At 38.6% G+C, this 27,228-nt stretch overlaps 1 protein-coding gene across 1 annotated transcript in view; it reads right to left on the reverse strand.

Moving 5' to 3' along the window:
- Positions 1-27,228, reverse strand: part of Ltn1 (E3 ubiquitin-protein ligase listerin) — a 36,630-nt gene that overhangs the window by 6,184 nt on the left and 3,218 nt on the right. Inside the window, exons 2-20 of the mRNA XM_076207030.1 lie at positions 23,628-23,816; positions 21,581-21,694; positions 20,958-21,110; positions 18,909-19,024; positions 18,504-18,690; positions 16,391-16,564; positions 15,457-15,653; positions 14,715-14,847; positions 10,785-11,498; positions 9,699-9,936; positions 8,634-9,517; positions 8,320-8,438; positions 7,084-7,222; positions 6,604-6,833; positions 5,565-5,730; positions 4,167-4,368; positions 3,795-3,958; positions 2,995-3,186; positions 954-1,132 (exon numbers count right to left, since the gene is read on the reverse strand). Coding sequence (XP_076063145.1) covers positions 954-1,132; positions 2,995-3,186; positions 3,795-3,958; positions 4,167-4,368; positions 5,565-5,730; positions 6,604-6,833; positions 7,084-7,222; positions 8,320-8,438; positions 8,634-9,517; positions 9,699-9,936; positions 10,785-11,498; positions 14,715-14,847; positions 15,457-15,653; positions 16,391-16,564; positions 18,504-18,690; positions 18,909-19,024; positions 20,958-21,110; positions 21,581-21,694; positions 23,628-23,816 — 4,490 coding nt within the window. The remainder of the gene's footprint in view (positions 1-953; positions 1,133-2,994; positions 3,187-3,794; positions 3,959-4,166; positions 4,369-5,564; positions 5,731-6,603; positions 6,834-7,083; positions 7,223-8,319; positions 8,439-8,633; positions 9,518-9,698; positions 9,937-10,784; positions 11,499-14,714; positions 14,848-15,456; positions 15,654-16,390; positions 16,565-18,503; positions 18,691-18,908; positions 19,025-20,957; positions 21,111-21,580; positions 21,695-23,627; positions 23,817-27,228) is intronic.

Consider the following 27,228-nt stretch of genomic DNA (forward strand, 5'->3'; position numbering starts at 1 on the left):
TTTCTTCCATAATATATTTTTATTCTTTTCAAAATTCTTTGTCAAACTCCTATCCCAGTTTATTTCTGTTCTCCTCTTTGCCTCCCTCACCTTGTATTTTGCTTTCTCTCTCTTCTTCCTGTACCTCTAATATGCTTCCTTAGTTCTACTTTTCAACCAATCCACATAAGCTCACTTCTTCCATCACCGCCTTCACCTCATCATCCCACCATTTGCTGTCTCTTCTTCTGTTCCCTCTCATCCTCCTCACCTCACATCTTGGCGCACTTTATCAGTTCCTCCTTGAAAGATTCTCATTTTGCTACTCCTGTTCCCTAACTATCCCTCACCACCTCCCACATTTCTCTCAGTTTTACCTAGTACTCTTTCTCTTTATCCTTCTCATTTAATTTGTTTGTCCTCAATATGTTTCTACTTCCCTCCCTTTTCCTCCACTCTCTATTTCCCTTCTACCACATTATGATCTGATAATCCTCTGCTCTCCCTCCTGAAAACAGGAACATCCAGAACTCTTCCAATCTTCTCTTTGGGCACTACTACATTGTCCATCAATGCCTTCCAAATCACCCTCACCTCCACCACCTTTTCTCACATATACCTTTGCTTATCCCTTCTTAAACAGTGTTAGCTATAATCAACTCCCTTTCTAAATGCTTCTCTAACATCTCTCCACTAAGTTCTTACATAACACCCTATACCTCCCTACTACTCCATTTATCAGCTCATCTCCGAATGATATCCACTAACACCACTACATTAACATTTCTCTCAAAACTAAACACTACAATTAAGTACATACCAAGGCTACTTGAAATGGTAAAGAGTACTGTCTTCTGTCTCATAAATTATGAAAATCCATAAAAAAAGGACTATTCATACACTTTCAGCCTTGCAACCTAAAAAATATGTTACCTGTCTAAAAATGTCTAACATTATACAATATCAAGCTTTACCTGAGAAACATAGAATACTGGAGTTGGTTAGTGTCTGAGGTATGTGTGACAGTGTCCAACACAAGACTCCAAGCCATGAGGTAACCTGCTGTATATGAATAAGCATCTGTGTGTGGCACAACCTCACATGCTGCTCCCATCTCATACTCGGCTAAGGCAGTCTCCACCACTTCAGAACTCTAAAGAAAGAAAAAAAGACACATTCAATGCAGATCAGATGAATAGACCAAAGGTACTACATATACCTTGGGATTTCACAGCAAAAAATTAATAACTTATCTTACAAAAAGTACATACCAAAGCACAAAAGTAATTTCTAATACACAACTCAATCATTATGATTAACTTAAAAAAAAGATGAATAAGAAGGTTAAGTCAGTTTATGAGCTTGTAGATAATGATACTTAGGCCAAATAAAAATAATATACCGTATTTTCCGGCGTATAGTGCGCAACTTTTTTCCGTTGGAAGGGCCTAAAAATGGGGGGTGCGCGTTATCCGGTGGTGCGCATTATCTACGGCCTACGATAAAAATTCTGCGGCTGTGTGTGTAATTTTTTTTTCACAACAACGTGACGATGTTGGCCGTCACAAAGTCGGGAGGCACACTTCTCCGTGACGTTCCGTGAGAACAAGAAGAACAGCCATGGTGACATGAAAGAATAAGCCAGCATGGGCTACCGTATATAAATATTTGGTATAGGTAGGTATCTATCGAATCTTATTTTTCATGTTTAAATAGGCCTCAACACCATGAAACATGATCAATATTTATGATATTTGCCCATGTTCACAGCATCTTAGTTTGAATTTTTATGTTGGCTTTGTTGCTTCACTTTAGGTATGGTACAAATTCCGTTGCGGCCGTTCATAAAATTGTGTCAAACACCTGACTACAACACCCTCTTTCGGGAGTTATATTAACTAAACGTCACCTCGATAAGAGACTGTCCTATTTCACCACTGTCATTGCAGGTTCAAAGCTAAAACGAAACAGTCTGTAGTTTGTTTCAGTATTAAATAAAAAAAAAAATGGTAAAGACGAATTATTTCCTCAAGATATAAAATGAACATTTTCTGTAAAAATCCCGAAATTTTTCTGTATATTTTACTTTCAATAAACTTTTTTAGATCATATTTCCAAACTAAGCTACAAAGTAATAAGGGACCAACGCACAACATGAGTCATATACCGGTACATGTAGTTCCGACTTTTTCTTAGTTGTGTCCTGATTGATGCCTAAACTGACACTTAATTTAGTGACAAATCAACAGATTTCCCAGCGGTGGCTCTAGCCAATGAAAAATACTTCTCCATGTAACCTCGTTCACATGATATAAATACATACATACATATACCAAGGCTTTTTCCCCCTTCCAAGGGAGGTAGCCAAAAAGGGAAAGGCATAAAAACACTCCCACCCAACCTAAAAAGAAAAATGATATAAATACCGAGGTAAAACTGCGCTATAGACAAATGCGATTGGGCATGCGTGTTATATGCCGGTGCGCGCTATCTGTGTACTGAGATAACGAAGTGCATGGGTGCGCATTATAACCCGATGCGCATTTTAAGCCGGAAAATACGGTAAGAGTTGATGGCAAAATGGATGAAGGATGAATAAGAAAGGTTAAGACAGTTCATGAACTTGTAGGCATGGGATGGTTTGGACACATGGAAAGAATGCGTGAAGAAAGATTAGTAAAAGAGGTGTGGAAGGCAGAGGTGGAGGGAGTGAACCTGAGGGGATGACCAAGGGTGAGATGGATGGATGGGGTGAAAGGGACATTGCAAGTGAGGCAATCAATATGACATGGAAATTATCAGATAAAAACAAGATTAAGAACATTTGTATAAGGAGGTATGCACATGAAGAAGAATGAACAATAAGACACAGAAAGACAGACAAACAGAGAGAGAGAGAGAAAGAGGGGGGGAGAGAAAGCGAGTGAAAGAGAAAATCCACTATCTTGTGAAACAATATAATTTCCACACAGTTAAAGAATGACTTCCATTGACCTTAATGCTGGTCAATCTCACCGATTTGACAATTCTTGTTAGAGCATAGGGCAAGGGGCGCTGAGGGGTGTCTTCGTTTTCATCAACAGGGATGTCATTTTTCTCCCATTCTGTCATGATGTGCGGCAACACAGTTCCCAGTAACTTGTAGGCTGTGAACTGTGTCGGTGGATGTGTAGACAAGAGCATCGGCGACAGGTAGTTCATCAGTATCTAAAATACAATTTATTTTTAAAATATATTAAATCATTAAAAGATTTGCACAGTAACAAATACAGGTAAAATGTAAACAATCAACATATATCTTTCATCAGGTATGAGTCATAGTTAAAGAAACTGGAGGGATACATGCACATATGCATGCGTGTACACACATATACACAGGTGCATGTGCGAACACATCCATACCCACACACATATCCACACACATATACATATAACACACACCACATGCACTCATACACAATTTTAAAAATAAACTGGATGTGGAGAGATACGAAAACGGGTCACTACGAATATAGCTCTCATCCCGTAAAATACAACTAGGTAAATACACACATGCATGCACACCACATTCACTCATACATACATTCACACACATACACAAACACCACCTGTAATGGTATACAGAGGGAGTCATTCTGATAGAAATTCTCATAAATCAAGCCAATTTGGATTCCGTAGGTCACCACCAACCCATAGGGCCTTGGAAACCTTGGGCCTACAAAGTGGGGCAGGTCTTCTGGTTTATGTATATACACAATGAAAGTAATAGTACTTAATTCAAATACAGAACAGATTACAAAAAAAAAAAAAATTACCTGCTCAGAATCTGGTAATTTGAGGTCTTCACTGGCATCATCAGCTACGAATAATGGTCGCAAGGAGTGAATCTGTAATTCTTGTGTTCCAGCGTTGTTCACCCCAATACAAATACTTCGGCATACACCATATAACATGATGCTTGGATTTTGTTTGTACTGATCTAAAAGCAAGTAAGAATAACTACATAACAACATAACTATAATCATGTCTAAAGTTATAGTTTATAATAATAGTGAGGCAGATAAAATATGAACAAATTTAACAGACCCCTTTTGGTTTTTGTAACAATTTGCAAGTAATGAGATACATATAAAGAAATATAATAACAACATATGCAAGCATAACTAAGTACATTAACAGATAAATACCTGTAGCTTCAACAAAAAGAGGTAATAATGTGTTATAAATGGAAGAACTGAAGAATTCTTTCCATTCTTCTGATAAGCTTTGAGGGTAACAGTTTTGAAGATCTGGGTTGTCTTTCATTTTGTATATTATTTCACTGATACATCCCACTAGTTTGCAAATAGCACATGTAAATGTGCCAATAACTGTTTCTTTCATAACATTCTGAAATGTGAAATGGAAATCAAATACAAAAATAACCACAGTTCATTACTGATATTATCAACTCAATATCATGATTGCAACTGCTACAAGTGGCACTGATATTATATATATTCATGTTCCCTATAAATAACATTTGGTGACAATCATGTTTGTATACCCTTACTCAAAGTTAGGTATGATATTTGTAGAAAAAGAGACTATCTATTTATCTATCTATAAACCAAGGGTTTTTTCCCCCCCTTATAAGGGAGGTAGCCAAGTCAAAGGCACATAACCCATTTCACTCCACTCCACCACCCTTTCCACACTTCAAAAAGTTAAACTCCTTTCTGTATATTACAATTTGGTAAATATGTGTACAGTATTGGTGGGGTAACACATGGGAGAGAGCTTAAAGGAGTAGCAGTAGTACAAGAGCCTCTCATCATTCCTTTATGAATATATGCTATTGCGGGGGTGTCCTTTTATTCAGCCATCTCCTTACATGGAGAGGAGGGACTCTTATATAAAAACTTATCAGTTGTTCATGTTTTCTTCACAGAATATATGTTATCAATGTGTTGCACAGTACCCTTCAATATGAAAAAAAAGAAATCTTGGCAACACTTGTAATGCAACATTTTCAAAACATTACTCATTAATTCAATCCTACCAATAATCAAATGAGCTGTAAAAAAGCAGCAGGCTTCACCCAATGATTTGTGCATATAATCAAGGAATCAAGGCCACTCCCCTTGCTGTCATTAATTCATATTACTACTACTAGGTGCTAAGATAAGAGGGAGGGTGGAGGGTGGAGGGGAGTGGAGTGTATTTAGGGATGGAATGGGTGGGAATGGTTTTATGCCTTTTTCTTTTTAGCTACCTCCCTTGTAAGGGGGAAAAAGCCTTGGTATATGTATATGTATGTACTACTACTAGGTGGCTGGAGAGTTCCTGGTTCAGATTTATCTAATCCATGCAGGAGTAGGGATGACCCAGTACCCATGGGGAGATAACATACAAGGGTGGTGGATGGAAGTTAATGCATACCTCTGACTACCTCCTTTATAAGAGGGATGAAACCCTAGGTATATAGATAAATAGACAAATAGATGCTACAACCTAATTCCCAGACAGCACCAGCAATATACTGAGAGCAAGTAAGATCCTAGTGTCCCGAAGTGTACACTTCTGGAGGTCACCTTCCCACATACCTTATTGGACTCTTCTAGTGACTGTATCCATGCTGAGAGTGAACAGAGCAAGAAATCCCAATGCTGCTCTTCCACATGGAGTGAGTGATGCTTGATAAGCACTGTAACTACACGCACAATGGAACAGGTCAGAGCAACCTCTTCCCATGCCCGTCCAGATATGTCACTGAAAAATATATATATAAATCAATCATTCTAGAGGACTTCATTAAAATAAATCAATACATGATTATGATTTCTTCAGATGAAATAAATCTAACAAATAAAAATTCACCCCAATTTAGGTTATATATGTACCAAGTCCCTCTTCATACAGAAGGTGGCCAAGTCAAACCACACACACACACATTACAATCAAATAAAACACAACCAACTCCACCTTCCATCTCATTACTTTGGGAATGAAGGGTCACCTGTTCCCCAACACCTTGAGATATAGCTCTTCCACAATCGGGTCCAACAGCCAGAGACGACATCCCTAGTGCTTCACTATGTGATGATCCCTCTCCTCATCCACTCAAAAACTTCGTAAACTTGATTGAGATCATCCCTTCAGGCTGTGTCATCCCTTTATCCATTCATAATCTCCCTCAATACACTCCCTATCTTTTGCACCTTCTCTTCCTTACTCATCAGACATACTACATGTATTGAATGTTCCTTTCATCCTATCCATCTCATTCTTCGTCTTCTTCTCAGTTTCACTCAATCCAATTCTGTTTTACAAACTCTTCAATAGTCTTTACTCACTCGTTCTTTTTATATGTTCAAACTATCTCAGTTTTCTCCTCTACCCTACCCAAAAGCTCCTTCCCCAACCATATTATCTACCTCACCTCTAAATAACTATTCTTGAAACAGTTATCATTCAGTAACTGCCACTTCCCATCTACTCAAAATAAGTTGAGACTGCACCATCCTTTCACCCATTATCTCTATTAACTTCTCCCTTTTGCACTATCTTCCCAGGACTATTACATAAAACATACATTTCTCATCAAAAGAAATGAGTAAAAATAATTACTCTGACACAACTTACGTCGAAAACAGGAAAATTTCATTGGCCTCCTCCCTCCACTGTGTTAGGACCATCATGATGCACCCAATTGCTTCTTTTGTCACCGTCTTATCAAGCAAACCAAGAATGGAGGCTAGTAGTGCTAGAGTAGGAGATGCCAAGAATGGTTCACTCCCAAGGCTGGCAAGTTTGCCTACTTCCTCATTTAACATGTCTACCAGCATCTCTTTCTTAAGGAAAGGTAGCAATATCTGGAAAGAAGAATAAAACAAATTTTATAATGTTACAAGGGAGACGTGCATTTAGCTTTATTCAAATGCATGCTTGGGACTCTAGTACTTCAAATATACCACCCTATACAAAAGGTATCAATTAAATAAATTTTACTCAGTTCTTTACCCTAGGAGTACCACCGAAATGAACTAAAAAACTTCATAACTTAAAAGAAAATGGGCCACCTAGTGCAAAAAAAGTTAATAAAACAGATTCATAACCAATTACCTGCTTTGTAGGGATTATACCAAGTGAATTATCTTCCACTTCACTGAAGAGCTTGTGAGGTCTGACTTCTTGCTCAGTAAACCAGTGAGTCAACACCTGACCTAATGTCACACACCATGAGCTACTTCCTTGGAGGCACCTGGAAGATGTTTAGAAATAAGAGTAAACCCTTCATAACTCAGCACTCAAAATATAAAAACAAAATAAATAAACAATACTAATTTTTTTTCCAAACTTTGCAAAATACCAGGTGAGGAGAACAGAACTCAGCATCTGTTGTCTGGTGATGCATGATGCAATCATTTTCAAACATGTGTGAAATGCAAATCCACTGAGTACATGGTTCTAAACTCTAGAAAATTATTAGTTACAATAAAGTAATCGTACATGTATGATGCAATCTCATTTCAATATATAAATACTGTACATATCAAAAGGCCTTTTTCCCTGTGTAAGGAGACCAAGTCAAATGTGACGAGATATACATGGGGTGATGGTGGGTATGGGTTGGAATCAAGTTTAAAGGGTGGTAGACTAAGAGAGGTGTAGAGCTTTAACCTTTTCCATACGATGATGCCTACATGGGTGCCATGAGGCGTGAGTGGGTATATGAGGATGCCGTCATCGGCATCTTGATTATCTATTTTGTAGCTGTAACTATGTGATCCCCGAATTCTGCAAACTGGTTTTATGTTTTCTGGGTTTATTATTACTCAGAGTGAAAGAAAACATGTAATACAGCAGTGACTTTCTATTTTATAATACAAGTAGTGTGATGCATCATACATTAGGCATCCGATGCTGTACATGAGAATTCAACTCATATTGAAGTGGTTAAGAATTTGGGGATCACTTGTAGCACAAAATGAAGGAGTGGAGGTGGAGGTGAATAAGTAAGAGATGTAAGTAAATCAATCATTTAACCATTGCCTCATGTTTCACTAAGGAGAAAACCCCCACAGTGACTGGCAGCAGTCCTTGGATCTTCCCACAGATCCCTCTGGGAAGAAATTTTGGACTGTTGCCTGCACTGTATCAGTGTGGAATAATTTCTCTCATCTCCCTGTGGTGAGGGAGAAAAGAATGCCATCCCCATGGTCTCATGTGTCACATAAGGTGACTAAAAAGGATGGAGTGAGAGGACTAGGGATCCCACTCGGTATTTTTCTCCTTCAAAATGTTGAGGTGTATCTGGAGTAATAGAGTTAATGACATTCCTGAAACAGTTCCACTCACCTGTCTCTGATTTGCTTGGCAATCAGTCTCTTGTTTCCAATATTTATTTTTGCTAAAAGTTTCCCCATGACTGCTTTCAAAGTGTTTATTCCCATTCTAACATCTTGGCTGACTGCTTCCTAAAACGTGTGGAAAAAACAAACGTGAACTTTAAACACCAAACAACATTTCTACGGAAATTTTTAAAGATAAAGAAAAAATGATAATAATAAAAAAATAAGGATATGGTAATAACAATGAGTTTATGCAAATAAACTGACTAGTTATGGAAAAGTTATTGTAACCTTACTGTTCTCTTTCAACCCACAACTTACATTGTTTAGGTTGTCATTTAGAATGCATAATGACGAGGTGTGACAGGTAGCATGAAGCAAACATCCTACCACGTGGATGTACCGACCCAGGGACACTGTCTCTTGTGCTTCGACATCTGTTGTGCTTTCTGACTGTGCTACTGCTGGACTACAAAGGTATACCAAAAGGTCCGTGATTAACAAGCACAAACGACTGTAGCTATGGTTCCACAGAACAGTCTGTGTAAGGGACCGGGGAAGAGGAAATTCTTGGAAGGCCATTGTACCCTGAAGAATGCCTGGGGCAACGTATAAGGGAGACAAGTTCCCCTCTAATTCAAGCCATTCTCCTTCAGTGGGAAGGATCACATCTAGAATGTGTTGTACATGACTATGGTCTAAAAGAATACTACAGTCATCACTAGTATTAAGGCAGTTATAAACAACTTGTAGCAATGACTTTGTCAGTCTTGAAAGAGCAACTGCTGTCGTGTAGCTGCAGTGTTCGCCAAGAATAAACTTCTTGATGTCTTGCATGGCACACATGACAAAGCCACTTTCTTCCATGAGCTTATCAGAGTCTCCTTCCACCAGCACTTGCACCAACTGCTGGAAGGCATTTGTGAAGGTAGATTTCAGTTCTTCTATTGTGTTAACTGTCATCTCCTTGCACGGTTGGCACAGAAGCTGGAACAGAGCTCGAAGGAGTTCCTGGGTGCCTGTAATGTCCCAACACGAGGGATTGCTATATATGCAGTTAGCCAAGGCACACACCATACAAACAACCTCATTTGTTGCTGCAGCTGACCCTTTAACTGCAGGTAGTGCAGAACCAGCAGGGTTTGGAAGGGTCATACGCAGGGTTGTGATGATTTGAGAGATGTATTCACGTGAAAATAATTCATCTGAAATCCAATAAAAATGTGTAAATTTGAGCATATTTAATAAAAGTGATGCATATCAATATACTGGAAGACAATAAGGTATATTAACACAGCACAAATTATATTAAAAAAAAAAAAAAATCTCTATGTCATCCACTGGGGTATACTGAATGACAATACAATATACTCCATTAATACTTACCTTCATCTCTAAGTGTTAAGACAAACTTCATTAATTTCAAAAGTTCTGATTGTTGTGCTTTTATGGTACTTGACTCTGGTCTGGTAACCATGGTAACAGTCATAGCACACAATTGCTGGGCAAGCTTCACCAATCGACATCCCAACTGTGGTGAAGAAAGCCACCTCGATGCCACAACATCATCTTTGAACTCAGTCATGCTCTCTATCAATCGGCGAAGTATACTGGCACTGGTGTGCTGTAAAAACAAAATTTAAATCATAGACTTGGAGCACCCACAATAAACTTCTTTGCAGATATTGAATAAAGACATTTTTTCACTTTTAAACCAGAGATGTCCCTGAAGACAAAGACGAAAAAGAAGAAGAACAAAAAGAAAAAGAAGAGGAAGAAGAGGAAGAGAAAGAAGAGGAAGAAGAAGAAGAAGAGGAAGAGGAAGAGAAAAAGGAAGAAGGAGAAGTAGAAGAAGAAGAGGAAGAAGAAGAAGAAGAAGAAGAAGAAGAAGAAGAAAAAGAGGAAGAAGAGGAAGAAGGAGAAGAAGAAGAAGAAGAAGAAATGAGGAAGAAGAGGAAAAAGAAGAGAAAGAGGAAGAAGAGGAAGAGGAAGAAGTGGAGGAAGAAGAGGAAGAGGAAGAAGAAGAGGAAGAAGAAGAGGAAGAAGAAGAGGAAAAAGAAGAATACGAAGAAGAGGAAGAAGAAGAATTGGAAGAGGAAGAAGAAGGAGAAGAAGAACAGGAAGAAGAAGAAGAAGAAGAGGAAGAGGAAGAAGATGAAGAAAGAGAAGAAGAAAGGAAAGAAAAGATGAAAAGAAAGAAGAAAGGAAAGAAAAGATGAAAAGAAAAAAGAAAAGAAAGAAGGAAAGAAAGAAAAGAATAAGTAAAGAAAGAAGAAGAAAAGAAAGAAATGAAAAGAAAGAAAAGAAAGAAAAGAAAGAAAAGAAAGAAAAGAAAGAAAAGAGACATATCAAACAGCCATAGTTAACACCATACTGACGGAAGTCAACTGGGTATCAGCATAGAACAGCAATAAAGTTGAGAGCACCCATACGAATGAAGGTTTTGATAGAAAAAAGTAGTAGTCTACTTACCTTCAAATTTACTAAAATGTCATTTCGATGTTCACATGTTAACTGTTTATAGATACTAAGAAAGATTTGTAGTGTTGGATGAACAAGTGCAGGATCATCTGTCTCCATTTTTGGCATAACCAGGTCTTCCATCACAGCTAAGCACGTTTCCTCATCTGCTTGTCCGTGTATTCGTTCTGAGGGCTCTGCTGTTTTGTTAAGTAATGCTTTCAACATATGGCCAGATGGGAAGCAGAAAAGAACACAAGCAAAGAGCTTATAGACAGAGGGATTTTCTGTTTTCTGGTAAAGTTGATAACTTGCAAAAACAAGTGGTGTTACATAATATGCTATCAATTCGAGGAATTCTGTCTCCTGTTTACTAATGGATTCTGATCTTAGTTTTAAGCCCTCCATTTTCTCAGGAAGTTGCGATTCATCCTGGAACTTAATCCCACCACTTCGTTTTGCTTTGTGTGAAGAAGGATCTTGTACAATGCAGAGGAACTTTTCCATTCGTGAAAAAACAGCTTCATTTTCCTCCTCTAACAGCTGTTTACCCTCTGGTATGAAAGTCTCCCAAAATAGAGTCACAAGATCTGACATGGGCTTGCCATCTTTGATACTGTGTGGACTTTGGACCCAAAATCGCAGAATATTAGAAACCTCCGAGTACAAAACTGAGGAACTGAGCTGGGGCATTTCCTTTAAGGAGCTCTTCACCAACTCTACAATCTGAAAGAGAAAAGAGCAAATATACATTATAACGACAAAAGAAAATATAGATTCATTAAGAAAAATAGATACATCCATATGGAAAATCTATCTACATACAAAGAGCTTTTTCACACCCTTACCAGGAAGGTGGCCAAGTCAAAAGGCATATACCCACTCCCACTCATTCCACTCCCATTCACCACCCTTTCCCCACCTCTCATCTTAGCTCCTCATGGATGATGAGTCATCCCTGTATCCCGTCCACTGCCCTGGGTCATAAGCAATGTAGCAGGACACAAAATAAAGTGAGAAAAATATATACAGTAGAACACTGATTTAATGGGAACCAATTTAAAATAATATATTTAACACAATATATGTAATTAGGGCTACAGTATCATCTTAAAGCAAATCATTCCAATTTTTATCAAGTGTACCCATCACCACACTGCTCACTAACTGCCCCCCACTCACTACTCTTATTCTCCAGTTTAAGTACAGTGGCAAGGAAGGGAGAAGGCAGGAGATAGGGATGAGTGGAGAGTTGCTGTGCATAGATGATACTGTTATGCAAGGGAGGGAGGGGTGGGGGATGGGGGGTGCTAATGTGTGAATGGTATTTTGACGCAGCCTGAAGGGATTTCTCCATCTTCTCTTTTTCTGCACAAGGGGACAGAAAGAGAAAGAGGGGTTGCCAATTGAGTGAAGCAAGCTTGCTATGGATGTGTTGTGTCTTGTTACATTGCTTCCAACCCAGGGCAGAAGGTAGGATATAGGGATGACTTGTCATCCATGAGGAGCTAAGATGAGGAGGATGGAGTAGTGGATGAGAGTGGAATGGGTGGGAGTAGGTATATGCCTTTGACTTGGCTACCTCCCTTGTAAGGGGGAAATAGTTCTTGGTATACAGAGGTATAGGGGACAGAGATGACCCTTCATCCACAGAGAGCTAAGATAAAAGGGACAACAAATGGATGCTGAATTATGAGATGGGTGAAGGGTATGCATATGCCTTGGCTGGGCCACCCTTTATAAGGGGAAAAGGATTTTTCAGTGTATACATGTATATAATTATGGGTCATATGAATATATCCAAAGGTGTGTTATATTACAGTGGATAATCACTGGCCCAGATAAAATACTATGGCTGTATTAAAAAAGTTTCACATAGTCATTTGTTAAGATTTAGTTTTGACCAATCCACATGAAATAATAATACATACATACATATACCAAGGCTTTTTCCACCTTACAAGGGAGGTAGCCAAAAAGGAAAAGGCATAAAATCATCCCACCCATTCCATCCCTGAATACACTCCACACCCCTCCACCCTCCATCTTATCTTAGCACCTCCTGGATGACGGGTCATCCCTGCACCTTGTCCACTGCCCTGGGTCAGAAGCAGTGTTGCAAGACACAGTACATCCACAGCAAGGCCGCTTCATTAAATCAGCGACCCCCCTCTCCGTCCCCCCATGCTCTAGTATTGGGTTTCACCAGTCAATCAATTAAACCATTGCCCTGGATACCTCTTGCAGTAGACTGGGAATGGTTACCATTTCAGCCCTGAAGTCAATCAATGAAGAGATTTTATGTTGGTGTTCAGTGTATGGATGACACTGTGATGCATGAAAGGGAGTGGGTGGGGGATGGGGGGGAGTATGTGTGAAAAATAAAGTGATGCAGTCCGAAGGGATTTCTCCCTGTCTTCTCCATTTCTGCATGAGGGGATGGAGAGGGGGGTGGCCACCAATTTAATGAAACGGCCTTGCTGTGGATGTGCTGTGTCTTGCAAAACTGCTTCTGACCCAGGGCAGTGGGTGAGATGCAGGGATGACCCATCATTTAGGAGGAGCCAAGATAAGAGGGAGGGAGGGGGGTGGATGGGAGTGGAGTATGTGGGGATGGAATGTGTGGGAGTGGAATTTATGCCTTTGTTTTTTGGCTACCTCCCTTTTCATGGGGAAAAGCCTTTGGTATATGTATGTATGTATATATGTTCAGAAAGAGTAAATACATATACCAAAAGGCTTTTCCTTGTTATTCGGGGGGGGGGGGGTCCAGCCATGCCATGTGCACACACCCTTCACCCATCCAATGTTCATCTTTCCCATGTGGTTGAGGAGCCATCCCTGTCCCCTGGTAAGAAGCAATGCAGCAACACAATACCTCCTCAGCAGACTCTCCCCTCTCATCCAATCAAGACTTTGCAGAGCAGACAAGAAATCCCCTCAGGGTGCATCCATTTCTCATCCTTTCACAATGACTCTCCACACAACTATCTCTTATCCTTTTCCTTTCATGCTCAACAGACATTCCCCTTTTACCCATAGCCCCTGGGGCAATATATTGATTGAGAGACATCTATCACCCTAATCCATCCATCTAATTCTTAGTATTACACTGAAGTTCACTTCATCTACCTGCCTTCTATGCTCTTTTGGCTAGTCTTTCTTCACTCGTTCTTTCCATATACCCATACCATCCCAGTATTTTTTCTTTTATCAACTCTATCTGCCAGCTCTCTTTCCAACCCCCTTTCCTGCCTCACCTCCACATTTCTCAATATCTATTCTCATAACCCCTACCATCCTTCTTAAAACACTTCTCATATACATTTTGGCTGCCTTAACACCTTGAAAATGATGACCCCTACATAGGCATCATGAGGATGCCAGCATTGGCTTCCTGATTATATTTATTTTTTGGTTGTAGCTAAGTGACCCTCTTATTCTGTGAACAGGTTTGATCACTTTTTCAGTTGTTACAAATATTCTGGGTGAAAGAGAACAAGTATAACAGCTGTAACTTTATATTCTATAATGCATGTATTGTGATGCATCGTCATAAGTCAGGCAGCTAATGTGCACGCAAATATTTGACTTGTATTGAAGAGGTTAAATTCCAAATCTCTGACCCATATAGCGTCATAGGCACAATCACCCCTTCATACAACCTTCTCTTTACAACAATACCCAGAACCCTATTTCTCATAAACAAATTTCATTTCCCCAAGACATTTACTTGTTTCCTCTGTTCTATGACTTACTTCCACCCGTTACTGAGTGAGCATGGCAATAGATCTGAGCCAGCAATCATCCACTTTAATGCAATGCACCTTCAGACTTGTACATATCACCCATAAATAGTAAACATTAATATTGTAATAATACCTCCCTTATAAGGGGGAAAAAGCTCTTGGTATATAGACAGAATACTGTAATAAGAATTACCTGATATTTCACAAGAGTTTGCCATAGTTCATCATTCCGCTGCCCTTTACTAATGTAAGTCATACATTCATAGAGGGCTTTTAATAAGGCTGATAGCTCTCTGCTGCTAACAAGAATGCGATCCTTTCTTATTCTGCAAAAGAAAGAGGAACTTTTATTTTCTTCCACTTGGAGGCTCTGGAATTCTTTTTCCTGATATTTTCCAGTTTGTGATCTTCTGAGTGAGTCTTCACACTACAAGTATATGTGTACATTCCCATCATCAGGTTCTTTCATGTCCAAGACTCGAATCTGCCCATAAGCAAATGAGGTAATGCAGTTGGAACTTTAGGTGAAGATGATCCTGAACACTTGTGATAACATTGGTTGTGCTATTCATAGAGAGTTAGAGGGCTGTGGCAGTATAATTTCACCTCTTTCCCACCCAGTTTCTGGTGAGATACATTTCATTCAATACATTTATTGAAGTCCTATATCAATAGTGCCCAGTACTCTACACCATCATTTTACTTCACATTTCTATTAAGTATTTTTCCCTGTTTGCCACCAATTTTATTCAAGCATGGGAATTCCCTCTACAATGGATTAAATGACAATAAACCTGGGATTTACCATTTGTCAAAGCAAAGTCAATAAAGTATATTATTATGTGCTGGACTTCCTTATTCTTCTATGGTCATGACTCTAAACAATGTACTGTTCTTACACATATAGAGAGTTTGACATTATATATTATCCATACCCTGTTGTCAAGGCGTGCAAGAAATCAGTGTAGAGTTTGCACTTGTCAGGGTCTGAGTTGGAAGGAAGGACACTGAGGATGGGTAGCAACTGAGGACCAAGTTCCATTGCACTTCCTCGGCAACCATCACGTAATACTGCATACACTCGCCCATAGATGGACCTGCTGTTGTTCTGAAGCTCCTCCTGCCAGACCTCCTGTTTCCACAAAAACACATTTTTAATTTGACAAAGATGAAATCTATGATTTGACTACATAAAGCAATATTCTAATATTAAGTATATAACTGTATCAACTTGTTCTGTGAAGACTATCAAAAATATTACATAAACTAAAAAATTTAAATATATAATCTAATGTGTGAAGATATATAAGCATTATGTCAATCAAATCTTCATCTAAAAATTTACATTCTGGATATTGAACTGTGGCCCTTTCTGCACAACAAATACATTAACAGTACCTAATAAATTAATCATGTTATCCAATAACCCATGAATACTTATGCTGGTAGAATATATGTAATATATCCACATTAACTGTTTCAGACACTATAAATAATATCTGTACATTTCTAGCAGAACTGGCCACAACATGCATGCTCATCAACTTTTGATAATTTGTGAATTCAAATTCTGACACAGATTATATCAGCTGTTTTCTACATCGAATTTCTACAGTATTTACAAGGTATACCACAGTGAATGTCCTTCAAGACTTCAATACATACATGTGCAACAGTAAAAAGTCAAAAGTAAAACATTCGTACTTGTTAAATGTATACAAAGAAATTTCAAGATGTACAATGGTAGAGCATCATGCAATTTTTAGACACAGACATTCCATGGGCTTGTGAAAGATAGAGAATTGACAGTGATAACTGTCAACAGTGTTATGGAAGAACTAAAGTACTTTCAGTTAATTGATAACTCACAGGCAGCTGTGTAGATACATACAGGAACACTACCCAAACATGAGAAAGGACCATTCCATCCTGATCATCCAATGCACTGATAACAACTTTGCAGAGTTCAGATTTCTGGGGCCTGATTATTTCTACATCAAACTCAAATACATTTTTTATGATGGTGAACCAGGCACTTCTAACCTGAAAGTATGAAAGTGGACAAAGCATTTAGAATACACAGATCTCAAATAAGAAAAAAAAAATAAATAAATAAATAATCTATGAGAAGCCCATGAGAATTTAAGAGGAATTAATAACATTGCTGAAAATATCTTCAATAGAGTATCTATGCATATCTGTATGAATAAATCTATTTATGAAGCTTCATGTAGTGAAAACATTCCCTCTATATATACTTGGGGGACTGAAAAGTGTCATGAAAAATGAGCATCTGGGAATGGATACAAAAAAATTATATGAAGGGGTGATTGTGCCTACAACACTGTAAGGCACAAAGTCTTGGAATTTAAGAGAGGCAGAAAGGAGAAGTCAATTGTATCTAAGATGAAATGTTTCTCTTTTTCTGCATGAGGGGACAGAGAAGGGGGGGTCACTAATTAAATGAAGCATCCTTGCTGTGCATGTGCTGTGTCCTGCTGCATTGCTTCGGACCTAAGGCAGTGAACAACATGCAGGGATGACCCATCATCCAGGAGCCAAGAAAAGAGGGAGGGAGGGAGGGAGAGGTGGTGAATGGGAGTGGAGTATGTGGGGATGAAACGGGTGGGAGTGGATTTATGACTTTTGACTTTGACTACCTTCCTTGTAAGGGGGAAAAAGCCCTTGGCATATGTATATGTACATATGTATGAGATTAAATGTCTGAGAAGTATGAGTTACAAGGTTGGACAGAGTAAGAAATGAGGAGGTGAGGAGGAGAACAGTGGTTGAAAAGGAGCCAGCAGATGGGGTTGAAGAAAGAGTATTGGGATGGTTTGGACACATGGAAAAAAATTAGTGAAGAAAGATTAGTAAACGAGGTGTGGAAGGCAAAGACAGATGGGGTGAACTTGAGGGGATGACCAAGGATGAGATTGATAAATGAGGTGAAAGGGGCTTTGAGCAAGAGGGATATGTCTGTTGAGCAAAGAAGGGAAAAGGCAGGGGATAGTGGTGAGTGAAGAATGGCTCTGTATGGATGATATTTTGACGTACCCCAAAGGGGTTTTCCCCCAATCTTCTCTATTTTCTATGTCCGTTGAACATGGATGGGAGAAAGTAGAGGGATAGGGGTGAATGGAGAATGACGCAGCCCAAAAGGATTTCTCCCCGTCTTCTCTAATTTCCACATGAAGGGAGGGGGGTTGCCATGTACATGAAGTGACACTGCTTTGGATGTGCTATGTCTTGCTGCATTGCTTCTGACCCAGGCAGTGGGCACAAGACAGGGATGACCTTTTATTCACAAGGAGCTAGATGAGAGGAAAACAAGGGTGCTGGATGGAAGTGGAACAGGTGGGAGTGGGCATGTGCCTTTAACCTGGCTACCTCTCTTATAAGGGATAGGAATCTCTTGGTATATAAATTGATAGACAGATAGATATATACTCCTTTTCATGGTGCTACACAACATGCCACAGTTGCTGAATGTCAGCTCCCAATTTGTGAGAAAGTAAGAAATACAGTTGAAGTTGGTAGAGAGAGAGCCTAGGTCCAGTCTGGAGACTGAGTGTCAGCCTCTAAATACTGCATCTCCTGATGGAGGTTGAGGGGTTGACAGGTTTTGAAAGTGGGCAACTTTGCTGTCCATCTTGCAGGATCACCATATGCAGGTACTTGTTTGAGGAGTTTTCAGGTATGTCTGATAAGGTCATTCCCCCAACCCCCCCAATGTCTCCACTGCCCCATTTCAGTACTAAATTTTCAATACTGAAGGAGTAAAACTTGTATGGAATATACATAAATCATATGGTAATAAATGAAAGTTCAGATAATGGTGGTTTATATATGGGAAGGACTTAATCAATTAATCAATTGCCTACCAAGTCAAAATGTCGGCTCTCTGACAGGTAGGATGGATTACTCTATATTATTTATGTATATGCAAATGTACCTATACTCATTAAATAATTCCACTTACCAAAGGACTTTTATGCTTTGCCAGGCACCAAAACTTTGGATTATTGATCACAGGTTGCACAACTTTGATAACTTCTCCCTTCTTTGATTCTACATTTGCAGTCAGCTTTAGGAGAAGGCTGATGCTACTAATGGAACTTGACAACACACGGATATACTTGCTTTCCATATCTTCTGGGGCTGTGTTTCTGAATGAAGAAAAATAAATATGACGAATACCATATATATATATATATATATATATATATATATATATATATATATATATATATATATATATATACACGCATATACACACACACAACATACGCAAAAAAGCAACAGTTATCAGCCTGAAAAAATACAATATTCTAGGTTTTATTTTACTTCACCCATCGCTCCTAAGAAAAGAAGAATTCACACTTACTTTGCATCTGAGAGTGTGTTAGCTGTTTGATTGAACAAATTATCCTGACAGTAGTTCATGATTTCTTTGCAACAGTACACCATCACCCCTGCCCTCTTGTCCTCAGGGAAGGTGCTCTGAAATTGAGAGAGAAAAATAAATCTATATACATAGGTACCCATCATTGTCCCACCAGCCTGAACAGAGCCCTTATCTTCTTCCCTACAATGATGCCAATGTAGACATCATGAAACTTAAGTGGGTAGACGAGGATGCCGGCATCAGCGTTTTGATTATATCTATTTTATAGTTGTAGCTGAAAACCCCCCGTATTATGTGAACTGGCTTGTGATCATGTTTTCTGTAGTTATTAATATATCAAGAGTGAAAGAGAACAAATAATAAAGCTTCAACTTTATATTTTATATCACGAGTATTGTGATGCATCACCAAATCATTGTACATCAGACATCTGATGCTGCACACAAGAATTTGACTTGTATTGAAGAGGTTAACCTCATCAGATCAATGGTTCTACTTATGATGATGATATGGTTTGACATTGTAAAATTCCTCCTATCAGGAGCCTAGGGTAGTGCCCCTTATTGAGGACTTTGTAACATGGAATTTAGTGAACCATGCCCTTGGTTCAACTTCACCAGTGGCAGGGTTTGAAATGCCATCCCTGTAACCTTTGTTACAAGTAATAATGCCCTAACCTGCTCAGCCAGTGAGCATCCTCATACTTATAGGTTCTACTTATAGGTTCTGTCTAAGCTGTGATGTGATATGGTTTAATGTCACAAACTCCCCCCCTATCGGAAGGTTAGGACGGTGCCCCTCACAGAGGACCTTGTAGCGTGGAATTTAATGAACCGTGCCCTTGGTTCAACTTTGCCAGTGGCAGGGTTCGAACCGCCATCCCCTCAACCTTCACCACAAGTAACGACGCATTAACCCGCTCAGCCAGAGACTTTCCTCTGTCTGAGCTGAAACTAAAATACTCCCCATAATAGCATATGAGAATAATAGCCATACAGATCTATGCATAATAATTCAAACTTACCCACCCCTTGTATCAGAACACATCACAACGCATCCATACAAACACATACATACATACATACATATACCAAGGCTTTTTTCCCCTTACAAGGGGGGTAGCCAAAAAGAAAAAGGCATTAAATCATTCTCACCCATTCCATCCCTGAATACACTCCACAACCCTCCACCCTCCCTCTTATCTTAGCACCTCCTGAATGACGGGTCATCCCTGCACCTTGTCCACTGCCCTGGGTCAGAAGCAGTGTCGCAAGACACAGCACATCCACAGCAAGGCCGCTTCATTAAATCGGCGACCCCCCCTCTCCATCCCCCCATTGCATCACAAAACAAGCACCCCTAAATAGGGCACTAATGCCATAATCTTCCAAACTCCCAAGACATACAAGAGTAGCACTGGAACACCTTGATTCAGTTCACCACCCAGCGCAGAACTGGCTAAATGAGCTTCAAACATCAAATCCCTGAGATCCAATCACCACACAGAACATGTCCTTTTACAACATTCTGCACTCAATCCTAAGAGCTCTACAAAATATCTTTATTGAGTGACCCATGGGAAGATCCAGTGACCATTGCCAGTTTCCTATAGTGTCTCCTGCAAAAGAGAACCAGGACAATGGAGTGATTGATCTAGATTGACACCAAATATTTTCATCCACCTGGGGAGAAAGACTGAAGTCCCCATTTTGTCCCTAGTCTGCCCACCTGCTAAATAAAATAATCTGGCATTAGTCAAAACAACTGTAGAATATCCCCTCCTCTGAGTCTTCACACTCTATCATTATTATCACCCTCTAGAGATACAGCCCTAAGACAGGTGTCAGCAGCTGCAGGGTTGTAGGTTTCCAGCTAGAGAACTTGAGGCAATATTTGACTGAATGACCCTTCCTTCATAGCCTTAAATGTAAACAAAGATAAAACCTCATCATGGTGGTCTAAATTGAAGCATTTTTTCTTCTAATCATCATAAGTTAGAATCTTACACTCCACATAATGACAACTAACCTCAAAGGCCTTCAGAGCTGCTGTTGATGCAGGAACATAAGGATCTACCATGGCCATCACCCAACTGGGCATTATAAACCTTAGGTATGGAGCCAATTGCTTCCCCACCTGGTTGACCAGAGCAGCATGAGAAACTTGTGCAGCTTCTCTGACCTATTAAAGACATAAAAGAACATTTGATGATCTGTACACATAAAACCAATATATACATTACAAATAGGAGGGGTGTGAGATGGGTGTATGCTTCAACTTGGCTACCCTCTTTATAAGGTGGAAAGGGCTTTGTGATAGGTAATATGTATGCATACATATAGATTTGCGCATCTTCCCTTTTTTCTATGCTTAACAAATGATAGTTGTGACTACAAAGATTGACAGGTCTAAATTCTTGGTCTGAAAGTTGTAGGTCACTTCCTTCAGCTCCTTAACTTCATAGATAATTCTTGGAAAATAAATTCCTGATAGCTAAAGCTTCAGTTAAATCTGGACGTTCACTTTCAATATTATTTAATGAAAATGTTCAGAGCAAAACAGTACAAATTTATAGAGAATTATTATTGTAAGAAAATTGTTGTTTAGGGGAAGATACTATTCTATCTTGCAAAACAAATAACATCACTTACTCTCCTTTCAACATCAATGGTAATTTTTGAGTAGATTCTAGGCCAGAAGGGAAGAGCAGATTTAACAGCCTCAATATCCTCAGTACTGCACAGCCCCTCAAATTCTTGTAAAGCCTGTTCATAAAAAGTCACAATAACTACATCAATAAAAATATATATCAACTAGATCAACACAAATACTTTATTGTTACCTATAATTATTAGATCTATAGAAATCAACTCTTCCATCTTCTCATATCACCATGAAAAATCATTCACTTTAATCCCTTCAGTGTTGTGGTTCATTACAAAGGCTGACCCCCAAATATTCACATTCTTCTAATTCACTTTTCCCCAAATCTGCATATGTTCATACATGTATCTTAGTCATTCTGAGACCATCAATGAGTACCTGCAGAAGATGGTCCTGTATGATGGATGTCAATCATTTCCCGCCCATCTTCGAAACCCATTAAATTCTTCACTTCCATTTATAAGTGCAGCCTCAAAGATCTGACATTTAGTCTTCAGATCGGATCATTATTCGGAGTGAGTGCCCTTCCTAACCTCTGCACCATGACCAGGATGTAAACCAATGTATCTGATCTCTTTCAGTGGCTGCCAGACATGTGCATTACCACTAAGCCATAGTATGGTCCAAAACTGTTGCAACAGATATAAAAATGTAGCACTAATATTCATTTATCTAATCCATTGCCTATATCCCTCTGATGCAATGACAGTTGTAGTGGTGATTGTTAATGGTATTACTGGTGTGCAAGTCAGTAATGAGATGGGCAAATATTCAATTACCCCATGTTATTCTTATGATGTAAAATTATGTCTATACCACAAAAGGCATACAGATAAAGTTCATAATCTAATTGTATATTTACCAAATTGTTTTTTGACCTCCTCATTTTCACCTTTTCCATGAGCTTTGCATCATTCCAAATATGTTTGTGTACCTTGTCATACTTTCTATTACAGTATTTACACAGTTAAGGAATATTAGAGGCCCTAGTACTGACTCTTGTGGAACTATAGTAGTCACTGTCATTTATCTTGACATTTTGTCCTTTACTACTGTCCTTATATACCCCTTCAGGAAATACTTTATCCAATCAAATAATTTTTTTCATAGTCTTTCATGCTTCAATTCCCATAGCAGTCAATTGTGGGGTACCTTGTCAAAAGCTTTCTCAAGATCTAGGTACATATAATCCACCCAGTCATCTCTGTTTCGCAGCACATCAATAGGTTCAAGATAATCTTCTACGTCTGACATTAAATCGACTGCCTGCCAAAATGTTCACAATGTTCTCACACAAGTTTACTACCAAGCTTTGTACACCATTCTGTAATTCAGTGGTAGCTCCTTACTTCCTTCTTTATGAACTGATACCACATTACCCATTTTTCAATCCAACTCCTTTTAATGACCACACAATGGCCACCAATTGTTCCTGGCTTTCCTTATTTACCCAGTTTGAGACCCTATTAACCACTTCAGTGCAACTTAAATTCTTACACGCAGCATTGGCTGCCATACGTAATTTGCATCACAATACTCACATTATAAAATATAAAGTCACTGCTGTATTACTCATTCTCTTTTACTCTGAGTTATAATGAACACAGAAAACGTGATCAAAACAGTTCACAGAATCCGGGGGTAACTCATGAACAACTACAAAAATATATACATATAATCAAGATGCCGACACCAGCATCCTTGAGTACCCACCTGCGCCTTATGACGCCTACATAGGTGTCATCGTACCGAAGTGGTTAAGCCCTAAAATTTATCTTACATCTAGTGATTCCAATAGCCTAAACATTTTCTTCACTTCTACATTTATATTTTCTAACCCAATAATTTTGTCCACATTACCCTCTCCAACAAAATCACTTGGCATTTCTTTATCATCTTTGAGCCTTTCTATATATCTCCTAATGTGTTCTTTGGTACATGCCAAAGCAATTTTCCACTCAATATATCACATACCTCCAATACGAACATATTCTGCACTAGGAAACCCTCTGAATGACAAAGTTAAAATCTTACCTTTATCCTTGTGGTAGCATCTTTTTTGGACATCTTTCGCATTGTCATGCGAAACTGTCCTGATATTGCTGTATCATCCTCTAAGCCTTGTGCTGCTGCAGGAACATAACCAAGGTCAGACAAGGCACTGAAGCCGATGAAGCCAGTAACTCCTCCCAAGAGCTCAGCACTACGGCCACTGCTTGAAGGCTGTAAACAAAGAAAAGGATGGCTGCTGATAACCTGGATCCTAAAGATAGCATAAGTGTAATGAGCATGGCAATTCATAAGTGCTGCTTTCATTGTAGTCTTACAGCAAAGAAGGAATACAAGCAAGTTAGCAAGTGATACCTTACTAACAAAGCTTTTAGTGTGAGCATTGTAAATAAAATTATGTATACAGAACCTTGTCCCTAGTGAGAATTTTCCTGTTCCCAGAACAAGAAATGGACTGTAACATTCAGAGAGCCAGTAATTTCTAGGGAATGAAGGTGAATTTTTTACTCTTCTGAAACTACCCCCAGAAAGTCTAGTTTCCAGAATCTTCCAAAACCTGGAGAACAATTTCCAACTTTATATCATCTGAAATGGCATAAAGTTCTCTGGCTTCCAACATAGATAAATTCCAAAGTAAATATGATAACACCAAATATCATCCACAACACTAGCAGGTACCAGTTTATGAAGTTCACTGCCAAATTTGTTTAAACACATGCTGTGCATGCTCAGTGATTACTGCAATATCACAGTACTGCCCTTAAATAATGTGGACCATCAGTACATTATCACACATACAATATAATAATGCAAGTACCATGTGCAGATTACCATCTGTTGTGGCAGTAGTGTAACAAAGCTTGTTGACCAATTTGTTTACATAACATACTTGTTGCAAGTGTCGCATTTTGATTGAATATTAGCAACAAGTATTAATATATCTCCTATAAATTGTATGTATTGTTGGTACACTACCTGGCATTAAGGTAAATACTGTATGTAAATTGTTGTGATAGTAGTTTGACAAAGCTTGTTGACTGATTTGTTTACATGAGTGATTACTAATACTGTACTGTATTACCAATACTACAAGCGATGACTTAATATATATCCTGTAAACTGTATGAATTGTCAGTATGCTATCAGGCATACAATAAGGTTAATGCCATATGCAGACTATCATGTGTAGTGGTAGGAGTTTAATGGCTCATTGACATATTTGTTTATATAACATAATGTACATGCCATGTGTGTCATATTCTGACTGACTACCAACAATAAAGTAATATAAGCATGCATTGCCTATAAGTTCCCTGAACTGTCAGTGTGTTTTCTGGCATAAAATTAGGTATATACCATAAGTAGAAAATCTTCTGTTGTGATAGCAGTTTAATGAAGTTTACTTATTGATTTCTTTACATTACATGCAATTTGTACGGTATTTTGATTTTTGAGCGATTTACGATTTATTGAAATTTACAAACATGCAGCACTGTGAACTGTCCCATTTCTCAAAAATCCATATCTAGACAGTCCCATTCTAATAAGTCATGCTTTATGGAGTACATATTAGGAGTCCAACCTACCTCTACTAAGTGAAACCAAGATTTATGGGTAGCTATAGGATTTTAAACAGTAATAACTCCTACAACTTTTGTTTTGCTCTTTATATATCTTCTAAACAAATTATACTATTTAACAGATATCATAAACTAGTAACAAGAGTACTATTGATTTAATAAATAATAAATTTGTATATCACTCAACAGAGAGAACTATCTTTGTCAAAATCATTTTTACCAAAGCACCATTGAACAGGCATTATTTTTTCCATAGCAATTTCTGTTACAAGTGTTGGTATATAAGACAAATGTCAACAAATGGTTTCCAAATGACAAGATATTATTTTCAAGATGAGTTTTATCTGAGCTGGTTGTGCTCACTGAACATTGTTAGAAAATGAAAAGAATGTCAATCTGGATTTTCCTCAAACAATTTGAGGGAAATGAAAGACACTCATAATTTCCTGATTCAGGCTACCAAGCTCTGCCTGCCATAGTTTGAACCACAAACTCCCTGCCCATACAATCCTTCCCTTTAACATACATATACCAATGGCTTTTTCCCCCTTACAAGGGAGGTAGCCAAAAACAAAGGCATAAAATCCACTCCCACCCATTCCATACCCACATACTCCACTCCCATTTACCCCCCTCCCTCCCTTTTATGTTGGATCCTCCTGGATGACAGGTCATCCCTGCATCTTGCCCACTATCCTGGATCAGAAGCAATGTAGCAAGAAGACAAAACTAAGGAAGATATTGACATTTCTCCAATATAAGGTAGTTCCTAAGTTGGGTTAGAGAACACATACATACCAAGGGCCTTTTCTCCATTACAAGGGAGGTAGCCAAAGTCACAAGACATTCCATTCCCACCCATTTCATCCCCACCATGACCCAGTTGGGTCAGCACCGCCCTAAAATAAACATTAGTGTTATTTTTTCAAAACAAAATTGGTACATACTCCAATCATATACTTATCTTTTTTCAAATTTCAGCACTACTACTATTACAGAGCTTGGTCATTTCAAGCAAGCACTGGTTCAAACTGGCATCAGCTAGAGCAAGTGTCAGTTTGAGTGAGCATCATTTCAAGTGAGCAGTTAGGTTACACAATGTTGTTAGGCTACATTAAGTTAGGGTAGTTTATTCAGTAATTTTTTTAGAAGTGCACACCTATGTCCTATAGCAATAGAAAATTATTAATTTTGTCAATTATAATACATCAATATAATATGCAATTTTCTTGGTGGAAATCAATAACAAAAAAGTTGCTAAAACCAATTTATTAACAAATGAAGTCACGGCTGTTGAATGATACGCTATGTTTGTTTTGACAGATGCCGAGGCCAAAGAAATGAAAGGATGATAAATTCATCAATTTTAACCTAACCTGCCTAACTAACCTACATAACCTAACCTACAAGTATATTAAGTAATTCAGTACCTTAAATTCTAAAGATCATCTAGGTCGTCATCGTCACGGATGCTGACAGCCTGATTTTTATTGTACCTCGGGCGATTAGCTGATGATGGCAGAACCCAGTGTTCTCTCATAAAGTCCAAAGAAGCCCTATTGTCTTTGCAACAGTGCTTATTAACATCATCTGGAGTTGGAGAACACCCAATCCATAACGTGAAAGCCATCGTCTAACTGACAGTGACTGGACTGTGCTGGACAGACGACATGGCATCTCGACCATATCCTAATTGCTTCATTTGTTAGTAGATCTGCTTGTAGCAAGGTTTTTTTTATTTATTTCCTCCAAGAAAATCGCATATTACATTCATGCATTATAATTTACAAAATTAATATTCAATCTTCTGTTATATCACATAGGTGTGCATAACTAAAAAATACCATTTATTTAACACACCAACTTAAACCTCATTCCACATAATGTTCAGTTAGCCCACAACCCAAAAACAGTACTGACAGTACAGTTTATAGGGAGTTGGAAACTGACACCCACTTGAACTGCTACTCAATCAAAATGACCAGCATTCACTAGTGCCTGATGCTTGTTGAGAAATATTAGTTATTACCCAAGAAAAACAAAAT

Source organism: Oratosquilla oratoria, chromosome 23, assembly GCF_046742065.1.
Source record: "Oratosquilla oratoria isolate Oo_2021 chromosome 23, ASM4674206v1, whole genome shotgun sequence".
Lineage (NCBI taxonomy): Eukaryota > Metazoa > Arthropoda > Malacostraca > Stomatopoda > Squillidae > Oratosquilla > Oratosquilla oratoria.